General features: G+C 39.5%; 1 protein-coding gene across 5 annotated transcripts in view; it reads right to left on the bottom strand.

The window, feature by feature from the left end:
* Positions 1 to 17,255, bottom strand: part of p4ha2 (procollagen-proline, 2-oxoglutarate 4-dioxygenase (proline 4-hydroxylase), alpha polypeptide 2) — a 23,971-nt gene extending 6,716 nt beyond the window's left edge. For 2 of the 5 annotated variants that reach the window (XM_035666349.1, XM_035666344.1), the window contains exons 1-9: positions 16,914 to 17,015; positions 10,028 to 10,133; positions 8,433 to 8,529; positions 7,602 to 7,753; positions 5,364 to 5,501; positions 3,978 to 4,217; positions 2,116 to 2,312; positions 1,104 to 1,280; positions 325 to 395 (exon numbers count right to left, since the gene is read on the bottom strand). In XM_035666349.1, coding sequence (XP_035522242.1) covers positions 325 to 395; positions 1,104 to 1,280; positions 2,116 to 2,312; positions 3,978 to 4,217; positions 5,364 to 5,501; positions 7,602 to 7,753; positions 8,433 to 8,529; positions 10,028 to 10,133; positions 16,914 to 17,015 — 1,280 coding nt within the window. Of the gene's footprint in view, positions 1 to 324; positions 396 to 1,103; positions 1,281 to 2,115; positions 2,313 to 3,977; positions 4,218 to 5,363; positions 5,502 to 7,601; positions 7,754 to 8,432; positions 8,530 to 10,027; positions 10,134 to 16,884; positions 17,016 to 17,112 lie in introns of those variants that run through there. The other 3 variants (XM_035666347.1, XM_035666348.1, XM_035666346.1) reach the window with 3 other exon arrangements.
* Positions 17,256 to 17,463: the final 208 nt, after the last annotated feature.

Below are 17,463 nucleotides of genomic sequence, written 5' to 3'. Positions count from 1 at the left end.
AAAAAAAAAAAAAAAACACCAAATTTTAAACCTTCACCAAAGGTAAAATTCTGTTTTGGAATATATTCACTATTTTAATCCTTTTAACATTTCAGCGATTCAACTCATTAAAAGTTTAAACGAACACAAATTTCACCACTATTTACAGTGAACAGGGTATCCTTGTAGCAGGGGCAGAGTGAAGAGATAACTGGGTAAAAAGCCAAAGCTCAAGAATCCCTCAAAATAATTAGGAAAAAACAGATAATAATGAGTTCTAACCATGTATTAAGGACTGAAATCTACAAGAGGGTACCCGAGGAACCGTTCTCCTTAATGAGTTACCTTTTTGACACTCTGTAGTTGGCTGTGGTCAGGACGCCTGTTTTGGGGTCACGGACAGTAGCTCTGGCAAGCTTAAAAAACAAAAAAAACAACACACAGATACAAACAAGTAAATAAGTGTTTGTCATCATAAACATTACACATTACAATTTATCCAGGTATATCTATGTTGTAAAGCTAAATGTTTTTCATTTACTCTCACCAATAAATCTTAAACTATAAATATCATATACTGAATATGTATTCTATTTGAAGATTCAGAGACTTTTCTCTAAGAGCTTTTATACATTCAGAATATAAGAATGATTGGTCTGTACAATTTCTTTTGAATGTGTTTTTATTACACCATGCCCCAGTGCCTGACAATGATAAACTCATGGGCAAGATTTTCGTCTTAGTATTGGGTCTTATTTAGCTTCTGAATAACTAAATATTTTGTTGTTTGGGGGGTTATGATGTTCTAGTTCTCAGTCCTTGATGAGATTCTTAGCAGGCACTGTGATTACATCTTATTCTAAACATTGTAGAAGTTCACTTATGCACTACAAAACATACATATATATACATATTTAACGCCACTGACAAAACAACTACAGTATAGCAGGCAGCATTTAAAGCAACATGCACAGGCTTGTCCTTGTTCAGAGTAAAAATTTTTCTGGCCCTTTTTTACAAGGTTAAGGCCACTCAGACACATTGTATTGTTTATGATCTAAACGGTTTGTTATCAGAACTTTTACCCGCCTTTAATTTTGTTTTACGTCATATTGTTGTCTCACCCTGGGTTTAGCCAGCTCCTTAATCTTCTCAATCTCTCCATGTGACAGGATGTCCAGGTAGCGTACGATGTGGGGACTATCCCACTCATCCTCCTCTTTCATGGGCTTTAGCAGGAGACGAGGATTCATATAACCATTATGGTAGCGACAAAACAAACGGCTGCGCCTTGCTTCAGTCTGGTAAGATACACAGAATAAACAGAAAATAATAAAAAAACATTTTGTCTTATTTATGTATAATTAGTCATTCAAATCGAACCAACAGGAAGAGCAGAATGAAAAATGCTCTCATGTGAATCCTATTTAGAGAAGCTTGAGTTGAACTGGACCTTCGCCACAAAAGCTCCTGCACACTCATGCTGCACCCATAAAGGTTTTTACGTAAGAGCAACATCTGTTAAGACAAGATGATTTACACCAGCATAATTTCTTATGTTCCCTTGGGTAACCTCACCTAACTCCTAGAATAACTCCTCCCAACTTCAAGTCCAACTTCAGTAACCGAAAAACACCTCTGTCTACAGAGTTTTATTAAATAGGCCACATACATAGCGTCTAAATATGTTTCTATGATTGTCTTTGACTAAAGCAAACATTACTAGCCTGTTTTGGGTCTGTAGTTATTGCAAGCTCTCTGTTTTATGTGTATGTGTCACTGTACTGCAGGTGTTTGTACATTGCTCTTTAATATAATATATAATATACATGAATTGATTCATTGTTGAAGCTCTAACTGTGAAATGCCTCGGCTAATGCTGGTTTTTATTAATACAGTATATGCTTTTTTTTTTGTTTTAAATGAGATGTGTATATAATCTAATCTAAGATCAAAATGATCTGTCTGTCTGTAAAACTAATTTAGCCCAAAAGGGAAAACAAACCTTAGAGCAAAACATCAAACTATCAGGTACAAGTACGCTGCCTGTGTCTCTGCTACAGGTGTACACACAACATTCGGCCTAATTCTAAACATGCTTTTTATTTTTATTTTTTTTATTTTTTCATGTCTCACCATCTGAAGCCCCTCTCCTCTGCAGAGGGCTTCATAGGCCTCCCTCTCTGGGAGATGGTCTTTAGGTCTGCTGTAGGTTCCCAGCTGGATTGGCTCCTCAGAGGCAGGCTCGTAGGCCTGGTTCATCTCATTGAGCTGCTTGAACAGTAACCGCTCAAAATAACGGAGGTTACCTCCTGCCCTCTGGTGGCTGGAGTCTGTCAGTACAAGAAAAGTTTAGTTGTTAGTGTCTCAAACCTCTAGAGCTGAGGAAATACTGCATTAAATATTTGTCAAACTGTCTTGTTTAAAAAAAAAGTGTCCCTTTAATGTCTTTTGACAACATATGTGCGAATAAGTTATTATTCCTAGTCATAACAAATTCATAAAAAATTCAATTGTTCAATTTAATTAAACATTGTATGGTTTAATTCAAGACAAAACAATCTATTAAAAGGACATCTGTCATCACAATTTTGAGGTAGTTTTACTTGAGTATTTTTATTTAAACTACTTAATACTTCTACTCCACTAAAATTCAGAGAAATATTGTTCTTTTTACTCCACTGCATTTATTTAACAGCTAGTTCCAACAGTTCCTTGTTGCTGCTTTTAAGTAAATGATATGGATACTTCTTCCAGCACAGTGAATCAAAAAAGTGTCTCTCTCCTGTCCTTTGGTTAGGGTTTGAGGTACTGAAGCAATGACATAGCGGATAGTAGAGAGAGTACACCCCCTTGTGGAGTTTTAAGGAAATACACTGAATCCTCTGTGAGCAGAGCAAAGTACTGTGCCTCCAGGTCATGTTTATGTAGGAGCAAAGCAGCCCTCTGTACCAAAATTACAGGAACGTCAACGGTAAACAAAGTGTATCCTAATTATTTACTTATGGTTCTTATTAAAAGGAATGTGCAGTTTGCTGGAGGTAATTTAAACCTCACCATGGAGACAGACCACTCATGGGGACACAATAACATACACACAAGTGCTTTTTCCAGCAGTGCAGTAGTACACTGATTTAGTTACATAAACTCAGTCCTGGCAGAAGCCCAATATGACGACAGTTTCCTACAACTGGAGAAAACCATCAAGACAAATTTAACTGGCACTTGATTGTTTGATGAGACATTACATACATACATACTTTTTTTATTGTATTGTCTAGCCTACCTGTTGGCTGTACTGTCCCATTTTGGTCGTGCCTATTATGTGAATTGTTCTCATTTTGAATCTCTGACTCTGTATGTTCTTTGTTGCTAATTGTGTTGCTCTCTAAAGCAAATGAAATGGACTGTATTTTTGGTAGCTCTCACCTGTTTACGTATGAAAATACGTGGATTTTCACTATGTCTGCTACATCTGCTCTACCTCAGTTCATTTCACTTCACATGTAAACAAGCATACCACAGCTCTAAAATGATGGCCTGCAGCTGTCAACACAGTCCTTGATGCAGAGACTAAAATAACAGTTAGACCACGGGCCCTTACTTTGGATGGGCTACACCCTTCTGCTCTGGCAAGCCCAGAGCATCACTGCAGTGTTATAGGAGGATGTACTGTAGTGATTAGTAAAACAGCAAAGGAGACAACCCATCCATTACCCTACAGTAGAGGACTGTGGCTGTATTGGTCAGCTAACTGGTCTCTGTATGTGTTATGGGAGGCAACTGAAAAATTCAACAGTGCTCCTTAAATACACGTCAAGAGTGCTATTTTAGATTCAGACCATGAACCCATTCACCCATCATTTATGGTTGCAAGAGAAACAAATAATTAGGCTGACTCAGGCTGAGACAAATGAATTAGAGAGGATGTGTAATATGTGTTAGTGTGCACACTGAGCTGAGCTTCTATCTTTTGTCTTGCGTACGTTGCACCTTACCAATTGCCACCAGTCGGCGCGTCAGCTCAATGGCTCGAGGCAGGTCTCCCATTTGGTAAACGGAGTAGCTGAGGTAGTCCAAAATGTCCGCCTTGGTAACCACAGCTTCCTCCCCAGCATCCAGCTGCTTCAAGGCCTGCTGCATCCACAGCACAGCATGGTAATAGTCTGCATCATTATAAGCAGTCTTTCCCATGTCGAAGCAGTCGTCCACTGTCAGTAAGGCACTGGAGTGCATACCTGGGGGCAGCATTTATTAAAGTTAAATACTGACCATATTGGACTCATTTTACTTCATGTTCTTTTAAAGACATATTTATCAAATGTTATTAATCATTGAAACTGAAAAAACAACTTATCCATTTTACTTAAAACACCTAACAATATTTGAATGTATTTTTTCACTTAGTTATTATTCCTACTGACTTTGGAGTACTTATATTGTTGCCACAGGTGCAATGACTGGAGAACACTACTATCTAGCTACAGTAGCTTGTCTGTTGGATTGGACCACGCGGGCCAGCCTTCGCTCCTCACGTGCATCAGTGAGCCTTGGCCTCACATCAGCTCTAAAAACATTTCCCACAATTCCCTGTATGGGATCACTAATGTTTGACTTAACTGAAGTGTTTTTCTGAATTTTCTCACTTATGGAACAAAGTCTAATTATAGTACTTTGGTGCCACTAGCGCCCCCCTGCTTCAGCTTTTTAAGTTTCTGTAGAATTAAACATAATTCAAAATGTGAAAATATAAATTTCCACCCTTGTAGACATCTTATTTGTTACTTTTGGGAAATGTATCCATTATATATTGGTTTGAAGGTGTTTGTTGGTGGGCAGGTTTAGACATGTTGAGTCTGTCAATGAAGGTTACTGGATCCTAGCTCAGCACGAACTGGCACAGATACACACGTACAAAAACAGGCTTGTGCTATCAAACACAGACACATACCTGCAGAAGTACATCTTTTCATACCTGCGCTAGGATTGCAGTTCAAACCTAGCAGCTACGCTTCAAGAGACCATTTATGATTTTAAAGGCAATGTGTGTGCAATCTGATGATGGTGATATGGTGTATGCTGCTAGAGGTCTAGGCCCTTAGGTCTGTTAAGTCCTTGGAGCCTTACTGTGATGAAGGGCTGTATTAAAAAATAAAGCTGAATTTGAGGCTGAGGAATGTGTCTGTATATGATGCAACTGTAATTGAGTCATTCGTTTTCTAACCACATACAATCATAAACTCAATCATTGCCAGAACCAAAGTCTCTTAAAATAACCTTACACTTAACTTAAAAATTCACCTTAAACTAACATTAACTTAGTTTTCAAAAAAATCAAATCAAGACTGGTCAACATGCACAAGCACTCCTTACTCCTTGGTTACCTGGCAGCTTTCCTCTGGAGAAAGCCTCAGAATCCAGTTGGTACGTGTCTTGAAGACGCATTAACGCCTTGGCTGCACCCGTTTCATCCTCTTCATCTGGGAAGTACTGTCTGTGTGTGGACATGTTGGAAATGAACCCTGGAGAGGAAGTAAAAACTTTGTCAGGATGTTTTTGGGAATGAACAGAAAACTACTTGTGATTCAGTTAATGACTCTTCAAATTAATGCAAGGATGACACCTGGCATGTTAATGTTCAACTTTGCAATAACTTTGCAACATGAAGCTAAAACAGTTTACAGTAACGCTATAGTAAACCCTTGGAGCTAAATGCAAAATCACAACTTTGTATCACCCTCTGATACAAAACAACAGTGCTTCAATGGACAGCCAGTTAAATGTCATGTTAAGCTGCTGAGACCATGTTTAAAAATGGTGCAAGCACACAAGGGGGTCCTGGAAGTTGTGATTGTACTTCATAAAAACATAGTGAACATGCACACCAGCCTTAAATTCCTTCGACTGATTTTATTTACGTATTATGCCCTTTACTTTCTGCAATACATTTTTTGAATTATTTCGATCAGTTTTTAATTAATCAAATTTAAATACAATTACAATAAAACTACAAACCACCCCGTCTTCTAATCGAAGCTTGTCTTTGTAGTTCTACTCTTTGTTCTCCTCTCTGCCTCTCTCACCCTGTCTCCATATGATGTAATGAAAACAAAGGCAACAATGGCGATTGCCAATATCTGATGTTTTCAAGCGTAGGACCCTTTGCCAGTACAAACTGTCCTCCCACAGCAGTTCCAGACTTTCTCTAAATAAGTAGAGCCTCTATTCTGAGTGACCGACATTATCCTCCTCACACTGCCTATGCCTCAAGCCTCAAACTAAGTCAGTGCCTTGTGTGTGGCTAATGATGAACAGTAACTTGTACTATGTATTGGAAAGTGTTATCAATTGTCATCCTTTATATTTCTCTTATTTCATCACTACATAACAGCACAATACTGCTCAGTAAAGTCTGAGAAATTATAAAAGAAACCCCCCAAGGGCAGATGTAACATTTTCATTTCATATTTTCTATTACTTGTATGTACTCTGTGGTATTCAACGGGGGCACCTTTAATCAGATAAAATAATATATTGTTTATATGATGTATGATAATCAAAGGCCCAAACTTCATCTTTTTTGTCTGTGTCAATTTTTCATTTAACTTGCTTCATTGACTTGACATGTGAATTAGTGTTACCAAAGCAGAAAACTGTAAAGGAAAATACAAAACAATTGAACAAAATCTAAATAATGTATGTCTTTTATCTAGTTAGGTTTATGGTTAACATCTAGTCTCTCTACACTCACTCTCTCTCTCTCTATGACTCATGGCCACGTATAGAGATTCACTTGTGTGACACATAATTCATTCTCTTTTTATCTGCCTCACACAGATATGGACCTAAGAGTAAACATGCACAGACTTTCAGATCCAAACACACACACACGCAATGGAAGAACATTGCCAAAATGTGCAGAGATGAGGAACAGCTGTAGCTAAAACAGGGCAGCGTTTGCTCTCTCTCTCTATATATATTCATTTGGGGAGTATTTGAGCAGAAATTTCCACTCTAATCACTCTGCTCACATCCACTCTGGATTTTATATTTGCCACTGGACAGAGAGAACCCCATAGGAAAAAGTAGTGAATGCTGCCTTTCAGATGTGTTATGTGAAGAGATATTTAGGCCTTATTAATGCATACAATGTCAATGGAAAGGCAAGAATGAAGGCAAACAGATCCTATTGTTAGGCGTGTTAGCCTTGTTGTTAGATTGACAAAGATGTAGCTGATGTGTTTGAAACTATTTCGTCTTGAGCAACATTTCCAGTTATATCACTACTAATGCAGAGAGAAAGACGAAAAAGGAACAAGTCTAGATGAAAATAATGCAAGTTTCTTGGTAAGTTTTGTTCTGAGCTGTTGCACACAGGCAAACACAATGTGCTTGTTATCGCAGCAAATGTCTGTAAACTCTTAGTCAGGCAACAGACCCGTAGCTGCATGTGGCCAAGAAACACAGACTCACAGATACTCCTTGAGTCCGTATTACACAAATAAAGCATATGACAACAAATCGCACAGAGAACATCAATGCTCCAAACGAAGCAAAATCACACCACTCTTGGGCAGCTCTCATCCTCCTTCCTTCCCTCCTTCCTTTTCTCCTATCCTTACCATCAGAGGGGTTCTGAAGGACAAGACTCTCCAGTTCAGTCCACTCTGTGTTGAGTCTCTTCATCAGTTTGTAGGCGTTTACTGGGTGGGCCAGGTATCCTTCTGGGTCGGAGGTGGACAATCTGGTCAGAGCATCAAGTTTGTTGGCCCAGCTGAAGACAGACAAAGTGGAAATGTCTGGTGAGGATGTGTTGACAGAAAAGTGACTAAAGTTGTGTTACGCTACGTAAAACGTACTGTACAAATGACATAAAAACATTATATCCCTGAACATGGTGGGGTAATACAAGGGAGAAACACTGAGCAGGGCAACAACAGTTGTAACCACTAAATGGTTAAGGACTGTTAATATTAACAGATATCCTTGTTAATGCAACAGATATATTTCATTTATTAGTTCTGTTTACTGTTGATGGAACAGATAATGCTAATATTTATAATATGTGTCAGAGTGTTTTAATGCCTTAATCCGCAAGGAAGGATATTTTTTGGACTACTACAATGGTATATCTGTCACTACATAAAACAAATGAAGCATAATATGGATAGCAATGAAGAGCTAGTGAGACACTAACAAGTGTTTCTGTTTCACTTCTTTTGGGCCTCAAACAGTTATTTAAATGAAACCATTTGAGAAGTTTAGTGGGGAAATGTCTCTTTGGTAGAACTGCTAAGACACTGCCGTTTTATAAGGGGCCACAAGCCAAAAATGCATTGTGAAACTTAGTGAAGTAGAATTACAAAGTACCAAAAACTGGAAATAAAGTACAATAACCTCAAATTAGTACTCATGTACATTACACAGTCTACAGTCACAGAGTGTGAATGTACCTTTTGACAGCAGCAAGCTTGAACTCCTCTGCTTTTATGTATTCCCTCAGAGACTGGACCAACTCTTTTTCTGTGTAGATCAGATCTGTCATTTGGCCTGCAGACAGATATTGTAGATGAGTGAGAGGTGTCACTGAAGATAAAATCAGCAGGGTGCATTGTCTTTTAATTTCCCTTTTGACAAAAAGCTACTTACGAATTCTGATTTTTCCTGAACACATCTACCTGCTTCTTATTTAAAACTAAAAGATTTGCTAGAACTGGCAACTTTTACAACTTTCACTGTTGTGTTTAGCTTTAAAAGACCTATAAAATTTCTGGAAACACTGCTTGCCGCAGACTAAAAATAAATCCTAAGCCACAAACTGTGGGGCTTTGATTGTATAGAATTACTCAGCAAACTACAGTGGGGTGTTCATCCATGAGCCTTTGAGGGGACGATTGGGGTGTAGCATGCATTGTAAACAATTCCATGGAAACAGTCAGCCATGATTAATTCACAGGGGCTGCCAGGGAAGAGGAATAATGAAACACTTTCATTGTCTTTGCAAGCAACCAACATAACTGACCAGCCAAATGCTGTAAATCCATGTGATTTAAGTGACAGTTTTCTCATGAGATGCAGCCTGCTGAGTCATGTCTTGCATACGGTATATAAGAAGGCTTTTGGAAATCAGGGATCCTCTTCTCACATATTAGATAAAGGAAGGTAATTGCATACAAGGCAAATGAACTGTTTATGGGGGATTTTGCAGGCGACTTTTTTGTTGTTTCTTCTGATTTCCACCTGCACAAATCATGCCGAATGTGTAGGACTTTGTTTTAAGGAATCAGTGGACCACAATTATTTCTCTTAAAAGTTATTCAGAGTGCTTTAAAATAAACTCAGACTTTAGTGGCTTCCTTGCCACTTCCTCCATCTAAAACCATTTGTTATGGCAAAGGAAAGACATGCATTCCTGAGCTCAGAACTCTTTTCTCTTCTAAATGGGGTGCTCCTATTAATTCGAGTCAGACAAGCTTTAGTTTTACTGATTACCAATATAAATATCTTAGTTAAACTGTACTGGGTGGTGTTTGACTTCTAGCAGTGTTATGGAGCAGTTTTTTTAAAGTGTCATATTTTTTGTTATTGTGGCCAAAGATTCCAGGTTTGGATAATGAGTAGTACACTAGGTGAGCCTTACTTCAATCAGGAATAAATTATTATCTTTATCAAAATAGCATTGAGCTCTATGCCCCATTCAGGTAAAGGTGACACAATGAGTAGGTTGTAGGTATAGGTAGGTTGTAGCTACATATACAGGTAAAAGGTCTTAGTCTATATTAGTTGGAGGCTTAAACATGTGACAATATGTTTCCATGCCTACTGTACATTTAGGGTTTTACTGTGCTGTACTGTATTAACAGCCTAACAATAACAACAAAATATTAGCCTTAATGTCTATTTTAACATGTAAAGAAATAATGTATCAAAGGGGATCTGGTGGCAAACGGAGTCCAGAAACTCTTGCAATGGATCAAATGAAAGCTGGAGATTTTAATCTAACAAAAATGGCAAGGGAGAAAAAGTGCACATAGCTCTTTAAACCTACTTATGGAAGTGAAGATCTCTGCCTGCGTTGTCCTGCAGCAGCAGCACCAGAGGAGAGCCCAGAGGATATAAGACAGGGACCTCCTCATTCTGTCTCTTTCAGTAACCTGGAAGGACAAATATAATCACATCATGTCACAACACATTTACACAGTCCGAGCTTATTTTCATGTAGCAAAATACCCCTGTGTAGCAAAACACTGTTACACACTGTTCTGTTATTCTTCATAAGATTATTGAACAAACTGTGCCAAACTATGGAACACTATTCAAAACTCCATCTGTTCCCCTATTCAATACTGTGTTCATCAATAATGGGCATTGTGCTGTGCTTTCACAAACGGCCGCTCTTATTCTTACACACATAAATAAACTTGCAGTTGGCATTACCCTGAGTCAATAGTTTATGCAATGATGCTGTGTTTCCGCACAGAACTACATGATGGTCTGACAATATTCAAAGTTTCCAGTGTGTTTCCTGTAAATGAGTCACTAATCCCTGCTGGGAGGCATGCCGTCATAATATCATCAATGCCCAGTTCTCATTAAAAAAGGACAATGTGGAAAAAAGGACAGTGTTTTACGGGACTAAAACATTCTGTTTCTACAAGATATATTGTGTATATCTGTAGTTTTCCCATTGCAGATGCAACCACAGGAACAACATGCATATTATAAAATCATGAAGTCCAATGTGAAAGTCAGTATGTTCCCTTTTCTTTGTTCTGATCGTGAGTTCAATGTGACCAAGAAAGTAATCCAGTACAATTCTCTATTTTCTGATGAGGACTAAGCAATTAGGAAAATAATTGGCAGTTTAATCAACAACATGAAATAATCTTAGTTGCAGCCCTACGATTTGCATAATAAAAGGAAAAAACAGAGGGAATATACACTAAACATTAGGTTAGCTTATTGTTATTAAGCTGTTCCAGTGCTTATTGTTTCTAGGTTTATTATGGTTTTCTTGTCAGACGTTGCCACATTTCCTCTACTAACATTTGTCCTATTAAAATAAACCTTATCCAGGGCAAAGCATTATGAGTTGTGTGGGCTTTCGGATAGATCTCACAACAGAGCTGAAGTTGAAACAGCAGGACTAAACAAAAGCGTATCACCTGGCAGACTCTCTGTTCCCATTCCAGCACTGAGACCAGCTTTGTGAGGATTGTTTCAATGAAAAGTGACACTGCTGCACTTTCTCCTCTTGGATTTTGTCAAATTCTGCTTCACCAAATCACTTGATGACTGTTTACTGTTGCCTGAGCAAAGCACGCACATCCATCCATACCTACATACTTCTGTCTGCACCAACATCTAATCAAAGGCTTACAGACGGACGTTCTGAAGCAGAAAATTGTTAGTGTTGTGAGCAATTACTTGGTGAGGAATCTGCTCCAAGTGTAAAAAAAAAAATCATTTAACTTACATGACACCTGCTGACAAAATACTAGTTGACTTTGTTGCTAAATGAAGTCACAACAAAGTCATTTGTTAAACAAATATGATGGAAGGTAGACTTTGGATTATTTGTGACAAATGGATCCTTTTAACGCCATATGGTACTAACCAACAGTAGGTGTTATTGATGAAAGGCTGTGAAATGGCTTTAAAAAAAAAAAAAAAAAAAAAAGGTACAGCAAGTCACTGTGAATTCTACTTTTGTTTGTTGTATCAGCCCATTGTGAGAAAACCAGGACAAACTCCAAATGAACTCAGGAGAGTCCTGAGCTGAAATGATTGGTTTTTTAGATAAATCTGAAACAGGAAAAGAAAAGGAGAACTTCACAAGCATTTTGGTCTATAAACTTGCTGTTACTAATCCTTTAGGTGAAAGGTAAAGCTAAAGATTTACAGTTTTCTTTAACCTTGTTTTAGCATTTACAGTTACTTTGCTGGAATGTACCACAGCGGGTGTAGTTATAAAGGTCAGTGGCTGTATATCAAATACCATTCCCAGAGGAACACATATTTGGTGTTTTGGGGTTGGGAGTAAAAGCATTTTATCAGTTTTCTCATCATAGTAATTCTGTCTCTTGCATTACGAGTAGAGCTGTAGAGCTGTCCTAACTTGTCTCCAAACATGCCTACATACTCTGCTACTCTCCTACATTTGAAATAAAAATCAAGCCTCCTCTCCCAGAGATACTGAATGAATTGAAGCTTCTTCTGGCTGTGTCAGGAATACTCCAAAAAAATAAAAATAAAACTATACCTGTTGGTCAAAATCCTTGTTGCAATGGATCTGACACAAAAAATAAAGTTACAAAAATGGAACAGCTCCTATGCCATGCCCATTGAATAAGTTGAACCTAACATGATTATTGAAATGACTAAACGCAGATTTGTTATGCATGCATGATCCTTGTGGTCAGTTGGCTTGGGTGAACATGAGAGCAGACTACTGAGTCCCAGAGCCTCGCCTCAAAACCATCTGTGCTGCACAAACAAGAAACAAAAAACGGATAACGTCTGCGTCCGTTTATGTGAAATATTTTGAGACCTCACCTGCGTGCGACACAAATAACACCACAGATCTCATTTCAAGAACTCTCAAATCTCTCGCGTGGATCTTTACTAGTACTGAGCTTCCAGCGTTGTACCTGGGAGGGCTGTTGGTTTACGTCGCGAGTGCCAGCCCAGATAACTATTACCGCAGTCCTAAACTGCAAATGAAAGGGCCAAACCTTTCTCCCTGTCATTTACAGCCTGTGCGATTACCCAGCCCGAACACAGTCCTGCCTGTTGTTGCAGGCTGTAACATCCATGTCACATTCCTGGAAAGAGGCCTGTAACATTTACTACCCCAAGCACACGAGTCCTGACCCTCCCCTGGCATTTCTGGTAAATGTGGGGAACAGCACTGAGGACGGGGTCTCATTCGAAAAGATCATGCGAGGACAGGAGCAGACAGCTGTGTTTTGAACACACACCCCTGCCGTGCAACACGTCTTCCAATGCTGCAGACCTGTTTACTGCTCATCAATGGGCAGCGGAGGATTTCAGATGGATCTGACACGCGGGAGTTAAACGTGGATCCAGTATGCTTTAAGATAATTCTGGTCTGGTAGACAGACATTTTAAGTGACAACCAACTGTTGTTCCTCCACTGCTTTACAAGTATTGGTGTAATGCTCTGGCAAAATGTGCCTGGATTGAACGATGACAGCAAACCACAGGATCTCGTCTGTAGCTTACTGTTGGCTTCAAGATTCTCCAGACGTTTGCTGTTTTACATGGGAGGCTCTATGAGAGAGATAAGGAAGCAAAGTAACACGCTCTCTGGCAGAGCAGTCGGGATCCAAGGTCTGCGATGGGGCAGGGGTTTCTTAGGAGCAACTGCTTAGTCAGACAGTGAAAATTGCAACAAAACTGCAGACAAAAAAAACCTGGCTGTTCTGAGCAACAGCTGTCTCATGTCACACAAGTGCCAATTTAGGAAGTTAATAAAATATGCATCTTTTTAAGTTTTGTGGCAAAGAAGAATAAAACATATGTAAAATGAATAATAAAAGTCTATTTCTAAAACCTGATTTAAGATAATCTTTCTCATCCTTTTTGAAAGGCTGTTTGAGTGTAAAATTATTAAGAAATCCAAACAAGAGCGACGCCAAACAGAACTGCAGCTCAATGGAGTAGCAGAGCGTTGTCAAGACAACTGGAGCAATAGTTCAATATTGTTGCAAAAGACCTATCCAAACTCTTTTTAAAGCCTTCAGTAATTATAGGAAACGTGTTCTACAAACTAAACTGGCCTTGCAGAATCACATCTACAGAGGTACAGTGGTTGATGCTAAACAGGTATTTTTCTGACTGATATACATCAGTAAGCAAGCCTGGTGCGCATCTCCCACACACAGACAGGCATAATCGTGCTGACACACATGCGTGCAGGGTGATACATGCATGTGAGATAATACGCCACACAGAGTATGTGCACGGTATCCACAGGCTGTGAACATGCTCAGACAATCCCTGCCTGTCGCACTCTCTCCTCTAACAAAGAAAACCAATTCAGATTCAAACTTGAAACTTCACTTCTGCCGCTCTGCTGCACTTCAGTTTACACAGTCCCCTCCTCAATTAGACTGTCCTCAGGATTGCTGATAAGTGAACAGAGTGTCCTGAACGGTTGCTTAGTAACAGCAGTGAACAACAGAGTTCTCGCTCTAAAACACAGTCGAGTCAAACTAAGGGAACAAACATTTGCTTTGACTTTCACTTCCACTTATCAACACATGATGGGTGGAGGGAGTTTCTAGTTCTGAGGAAATTCTGCAAACGACCAACAAAAATACTACTTGCATCGGCATTCAGTCTCTCTAGGCTCTGTGACAGAGGAAATGAGCTTTTCCGATACAGTTTAGGTGACCCTGTAAACTAGACGCATCTAGCTCGAGCGTAAAGAGCTGAGGAAAAAGGGTTCACATTTCTGCTGACCATATGTGGCTGACATTAAGGCAAATTTGTTTCAGATGCAACGAGAGCTGGAAAAAAGACATCTGCGGCCATACTGCAGCTACAAATGGGCTAGGCCTATTTTACCTTGAGACACAATCAGGACTAGCTGCTCTCCCCTGGCCCTAAAAGTGACTAAACATCCTGAAGTGGCAGCTGGTAGCCCCAGGAAACTTTGACCAGGTTGCTGTGTTGCAATCAGATTCATCTCCGCCTGATAGAGGAGCTCATTCATACCACTCGGCCGCTGTTTACAGAGCGTGGCTCGTTTTAAACCCTGTATTAACATAAAGAGACGTCGAACGCATTAGTTTACATTCTCGAGCACAAACAGAGGCTTTTTTCTGTGCACCATCCACTCCCCAAAAGCCTTTTCTGGTATGTAAACACAGAAGGCTCATATGGATAATGTTAAAAACAGACACAAAGGTTTTTTTAAATGCATTTAGCAGCGCTTTAATATGTGTGATAAAAAGACACCAGACGTGGACACTGGCTGGAGCTTACACAAGGGGAAAGGAGACAGACATAGAAACAGCTACATCATCAGACAGACTCCCATAACTTAATAAAGCTGTTCCGTGTTCCAGCTGTATCTGGCGAGACGTCATCTACTGAAGCGTGCATGTCACCTGCCTCACAGCCCGATTACTGCTGACAGATCTGTGGCATCGCTCCATTTGTTGCCTTACATCTATACACAATTCAATGGCTGCTTCAATTATTGCCATTGTATTGCATAGAAATCACCGCAGGGCATCACTCACCTGGCTTGCCTTCGACCCATTATACTAGGACTGGGTGTACAGTGACATTTAGTGCTATTTGTCAAGGGATGGACAGAGCAAATGTCTTCTCGTTTGGAGCTTTGTATTTACGTAACCCAAGGAGCTACTTTGAATTTACTCGAATTAAAGGTCGGTTCAAGAGCATATACAATTCGTGGATTGGTAGTTATCAACAGAAAGTTACTTTAATTTAATACACTATTTTGATCGTTGATTCGCCGTTTTAGTAAATCTTCGCGTACAATTGCAAAACGTTCTTCTTTTCTTTGTCTAATGTTCCAGCAAACTTTGAGTTTTAGATCATTTGTCACACAAAACCGGAATTTTAAAGTATATCCTGACCGCCACTGGATCTTTAAGGCAACAATGATATAGATCCCTTCAATTGTTTTCTTCTTTTTAACTTGTGACCAACATACATGCTGTGTGGGATATTTTACAGTGTACAAATCCACTTGTCAGTGCTCTCTGGTGGACTAACTATGTAAAGTTGACAGTGCTTCTACCTGCTCAAACCTACATTGGCACTTCTGTTCTGCACTTTCTTGTTACTTATCTGTCGAGTTATAAACCGACGCGGTACGTCTGCAGTAAGCCCACACCAGGTGATATATCGGCTGATTAATCAGTCTAGTATTAACTTGAAGACGTAGGGCTGGGTTTTAGGAAATCGGGATTGTGAGAAATTGGGATTTTTGTTAATACATGGTTTAAAAATCAGTCACACTCTGTAAATAGTGACCCTGTGGTATAAATTAGGTTAGTAACAGTTTACTACCCCTAGTCTGAATGCCACGTTACATTGTTTTCCTTGCATCTGAAACAAACGATTAAACAAGAAAAGAAATCTGCAGATGACTCAAAAAATGGAATTAACTGTTGGTTGGTTGCAGCCCTAGTTGGTTACCCTAAACAGGAATAATATATATATATATATATATATGTATGTATATATATATTTCTTATTCACCTCTTTTGGTATATAGCCATGCAAACATTTTATTTTCCACAGGCTTTGAAAATACGCATCTCTGAGATTTCAGATTTTGTTTTTGGAGCTCACAGAAATGATAATTGTACTTCTATAAAAAACATCTAAAAAACAGCTTCCCCCAATTACTCTGGATAATCCACAGACTTTGTTAGAAGAACAATTTCTTTTTGGCGAACCAACTCTTCAAGGAAAAACTACAAAATGCCTGTCTTTTTTGCGTGAACTGTAGATGACTTTGAGCAGCAGTGGAGGACTGGAAACTCTGCTCCCGGGTCTGCTCATCATCTGCAGCTGGAGAGTAGCCTTCCCGCTGACGTCAGCCCAGTTGTTTCTAGAAATTCCCAACAACTCCAACTCCGAGGGTCGCGCGAACGTCCTGCAGCCTGTGTCGTGGGTTACTAACACTGCGCCACAATTAAAACAAAAACACCCTGTCACTTCCCGCTTTCAAATAATGTGCGTAGTAAACAATGTCATGTAAGCGACACCGTCTGAGATGCTCTGCGAGAAAGTTTCAAAAAAAAACTTTCTCCACTTCAGCTGTGAAACATTGACACCCGACTGCCTCGCACAGTCTTACATTACAACGTGAGCAACATGTCGGAAATAAACACAGACCTTTATGAAAGAAGTCGCCGTTGCTTTACCTTCGTGGTACCACAGGGTCTCGGGTGTCTGCTAACGCGTTTCCCCTCAAAAAACAAAAACAAAAACCTGTTGAACCCAGTTATTGACAACCATCCCAGCATGTTCGGTAGGCACGCGAGCTCAACGATTCAGCCCCCTTTCAGAGATGGAAACATGAGCTCTGTGGCCGTTTAGATACAGTATTTAATGTTGTCTTACCTTTATTCTCGTGGGTTTGAAGGAATGCTGTCACACTTTGCAATGTGGACGCAGTTTCACTTGGCACCCAGGGGTTATGAGTAGGACAGAGAGGGGTTTCTAGTCGCTGCCACGTACAGAACCTCCTGCAGGGCTGAACTTAATCCTTCGAGCAGACGCGCAGGGACATTCTTAGACGAGTTTAATGCGTTGCTTTCAAGTGCACCTCGTAAACTCTGATTTCTGACCTTCAGCTTGGACAATCGACTTCTCGTACACAGAAAAAATGGCTAAATATTTATTTTTTTTAGACAAAAGGGGTGTTGAAGTCCCGTTATGCTATAATTTTATTTGTTGAAATAACATATACAT

Source organism: Morone saxatilis, unplaced genomic scaffold, assembly GCF_004916995.1.
Source record: "Morone saxatilis isolate NCDOM2014 unplaced genomic scaffold, NCSU_SB_2.0 Contig20, whole genome shotgun sequence".
Taxonomy (NCBI): domain Eukaryota; kingdom Metazoa; phylum Chordata; class Actinopteri; family Moronidae; genus Morone; species Morone saxatilis.
The sequence above is the reverse complement of the archived record's forward strand: the minus strand, read 5'-3'. Positions and strand labels throughout refer to the sequence as shown.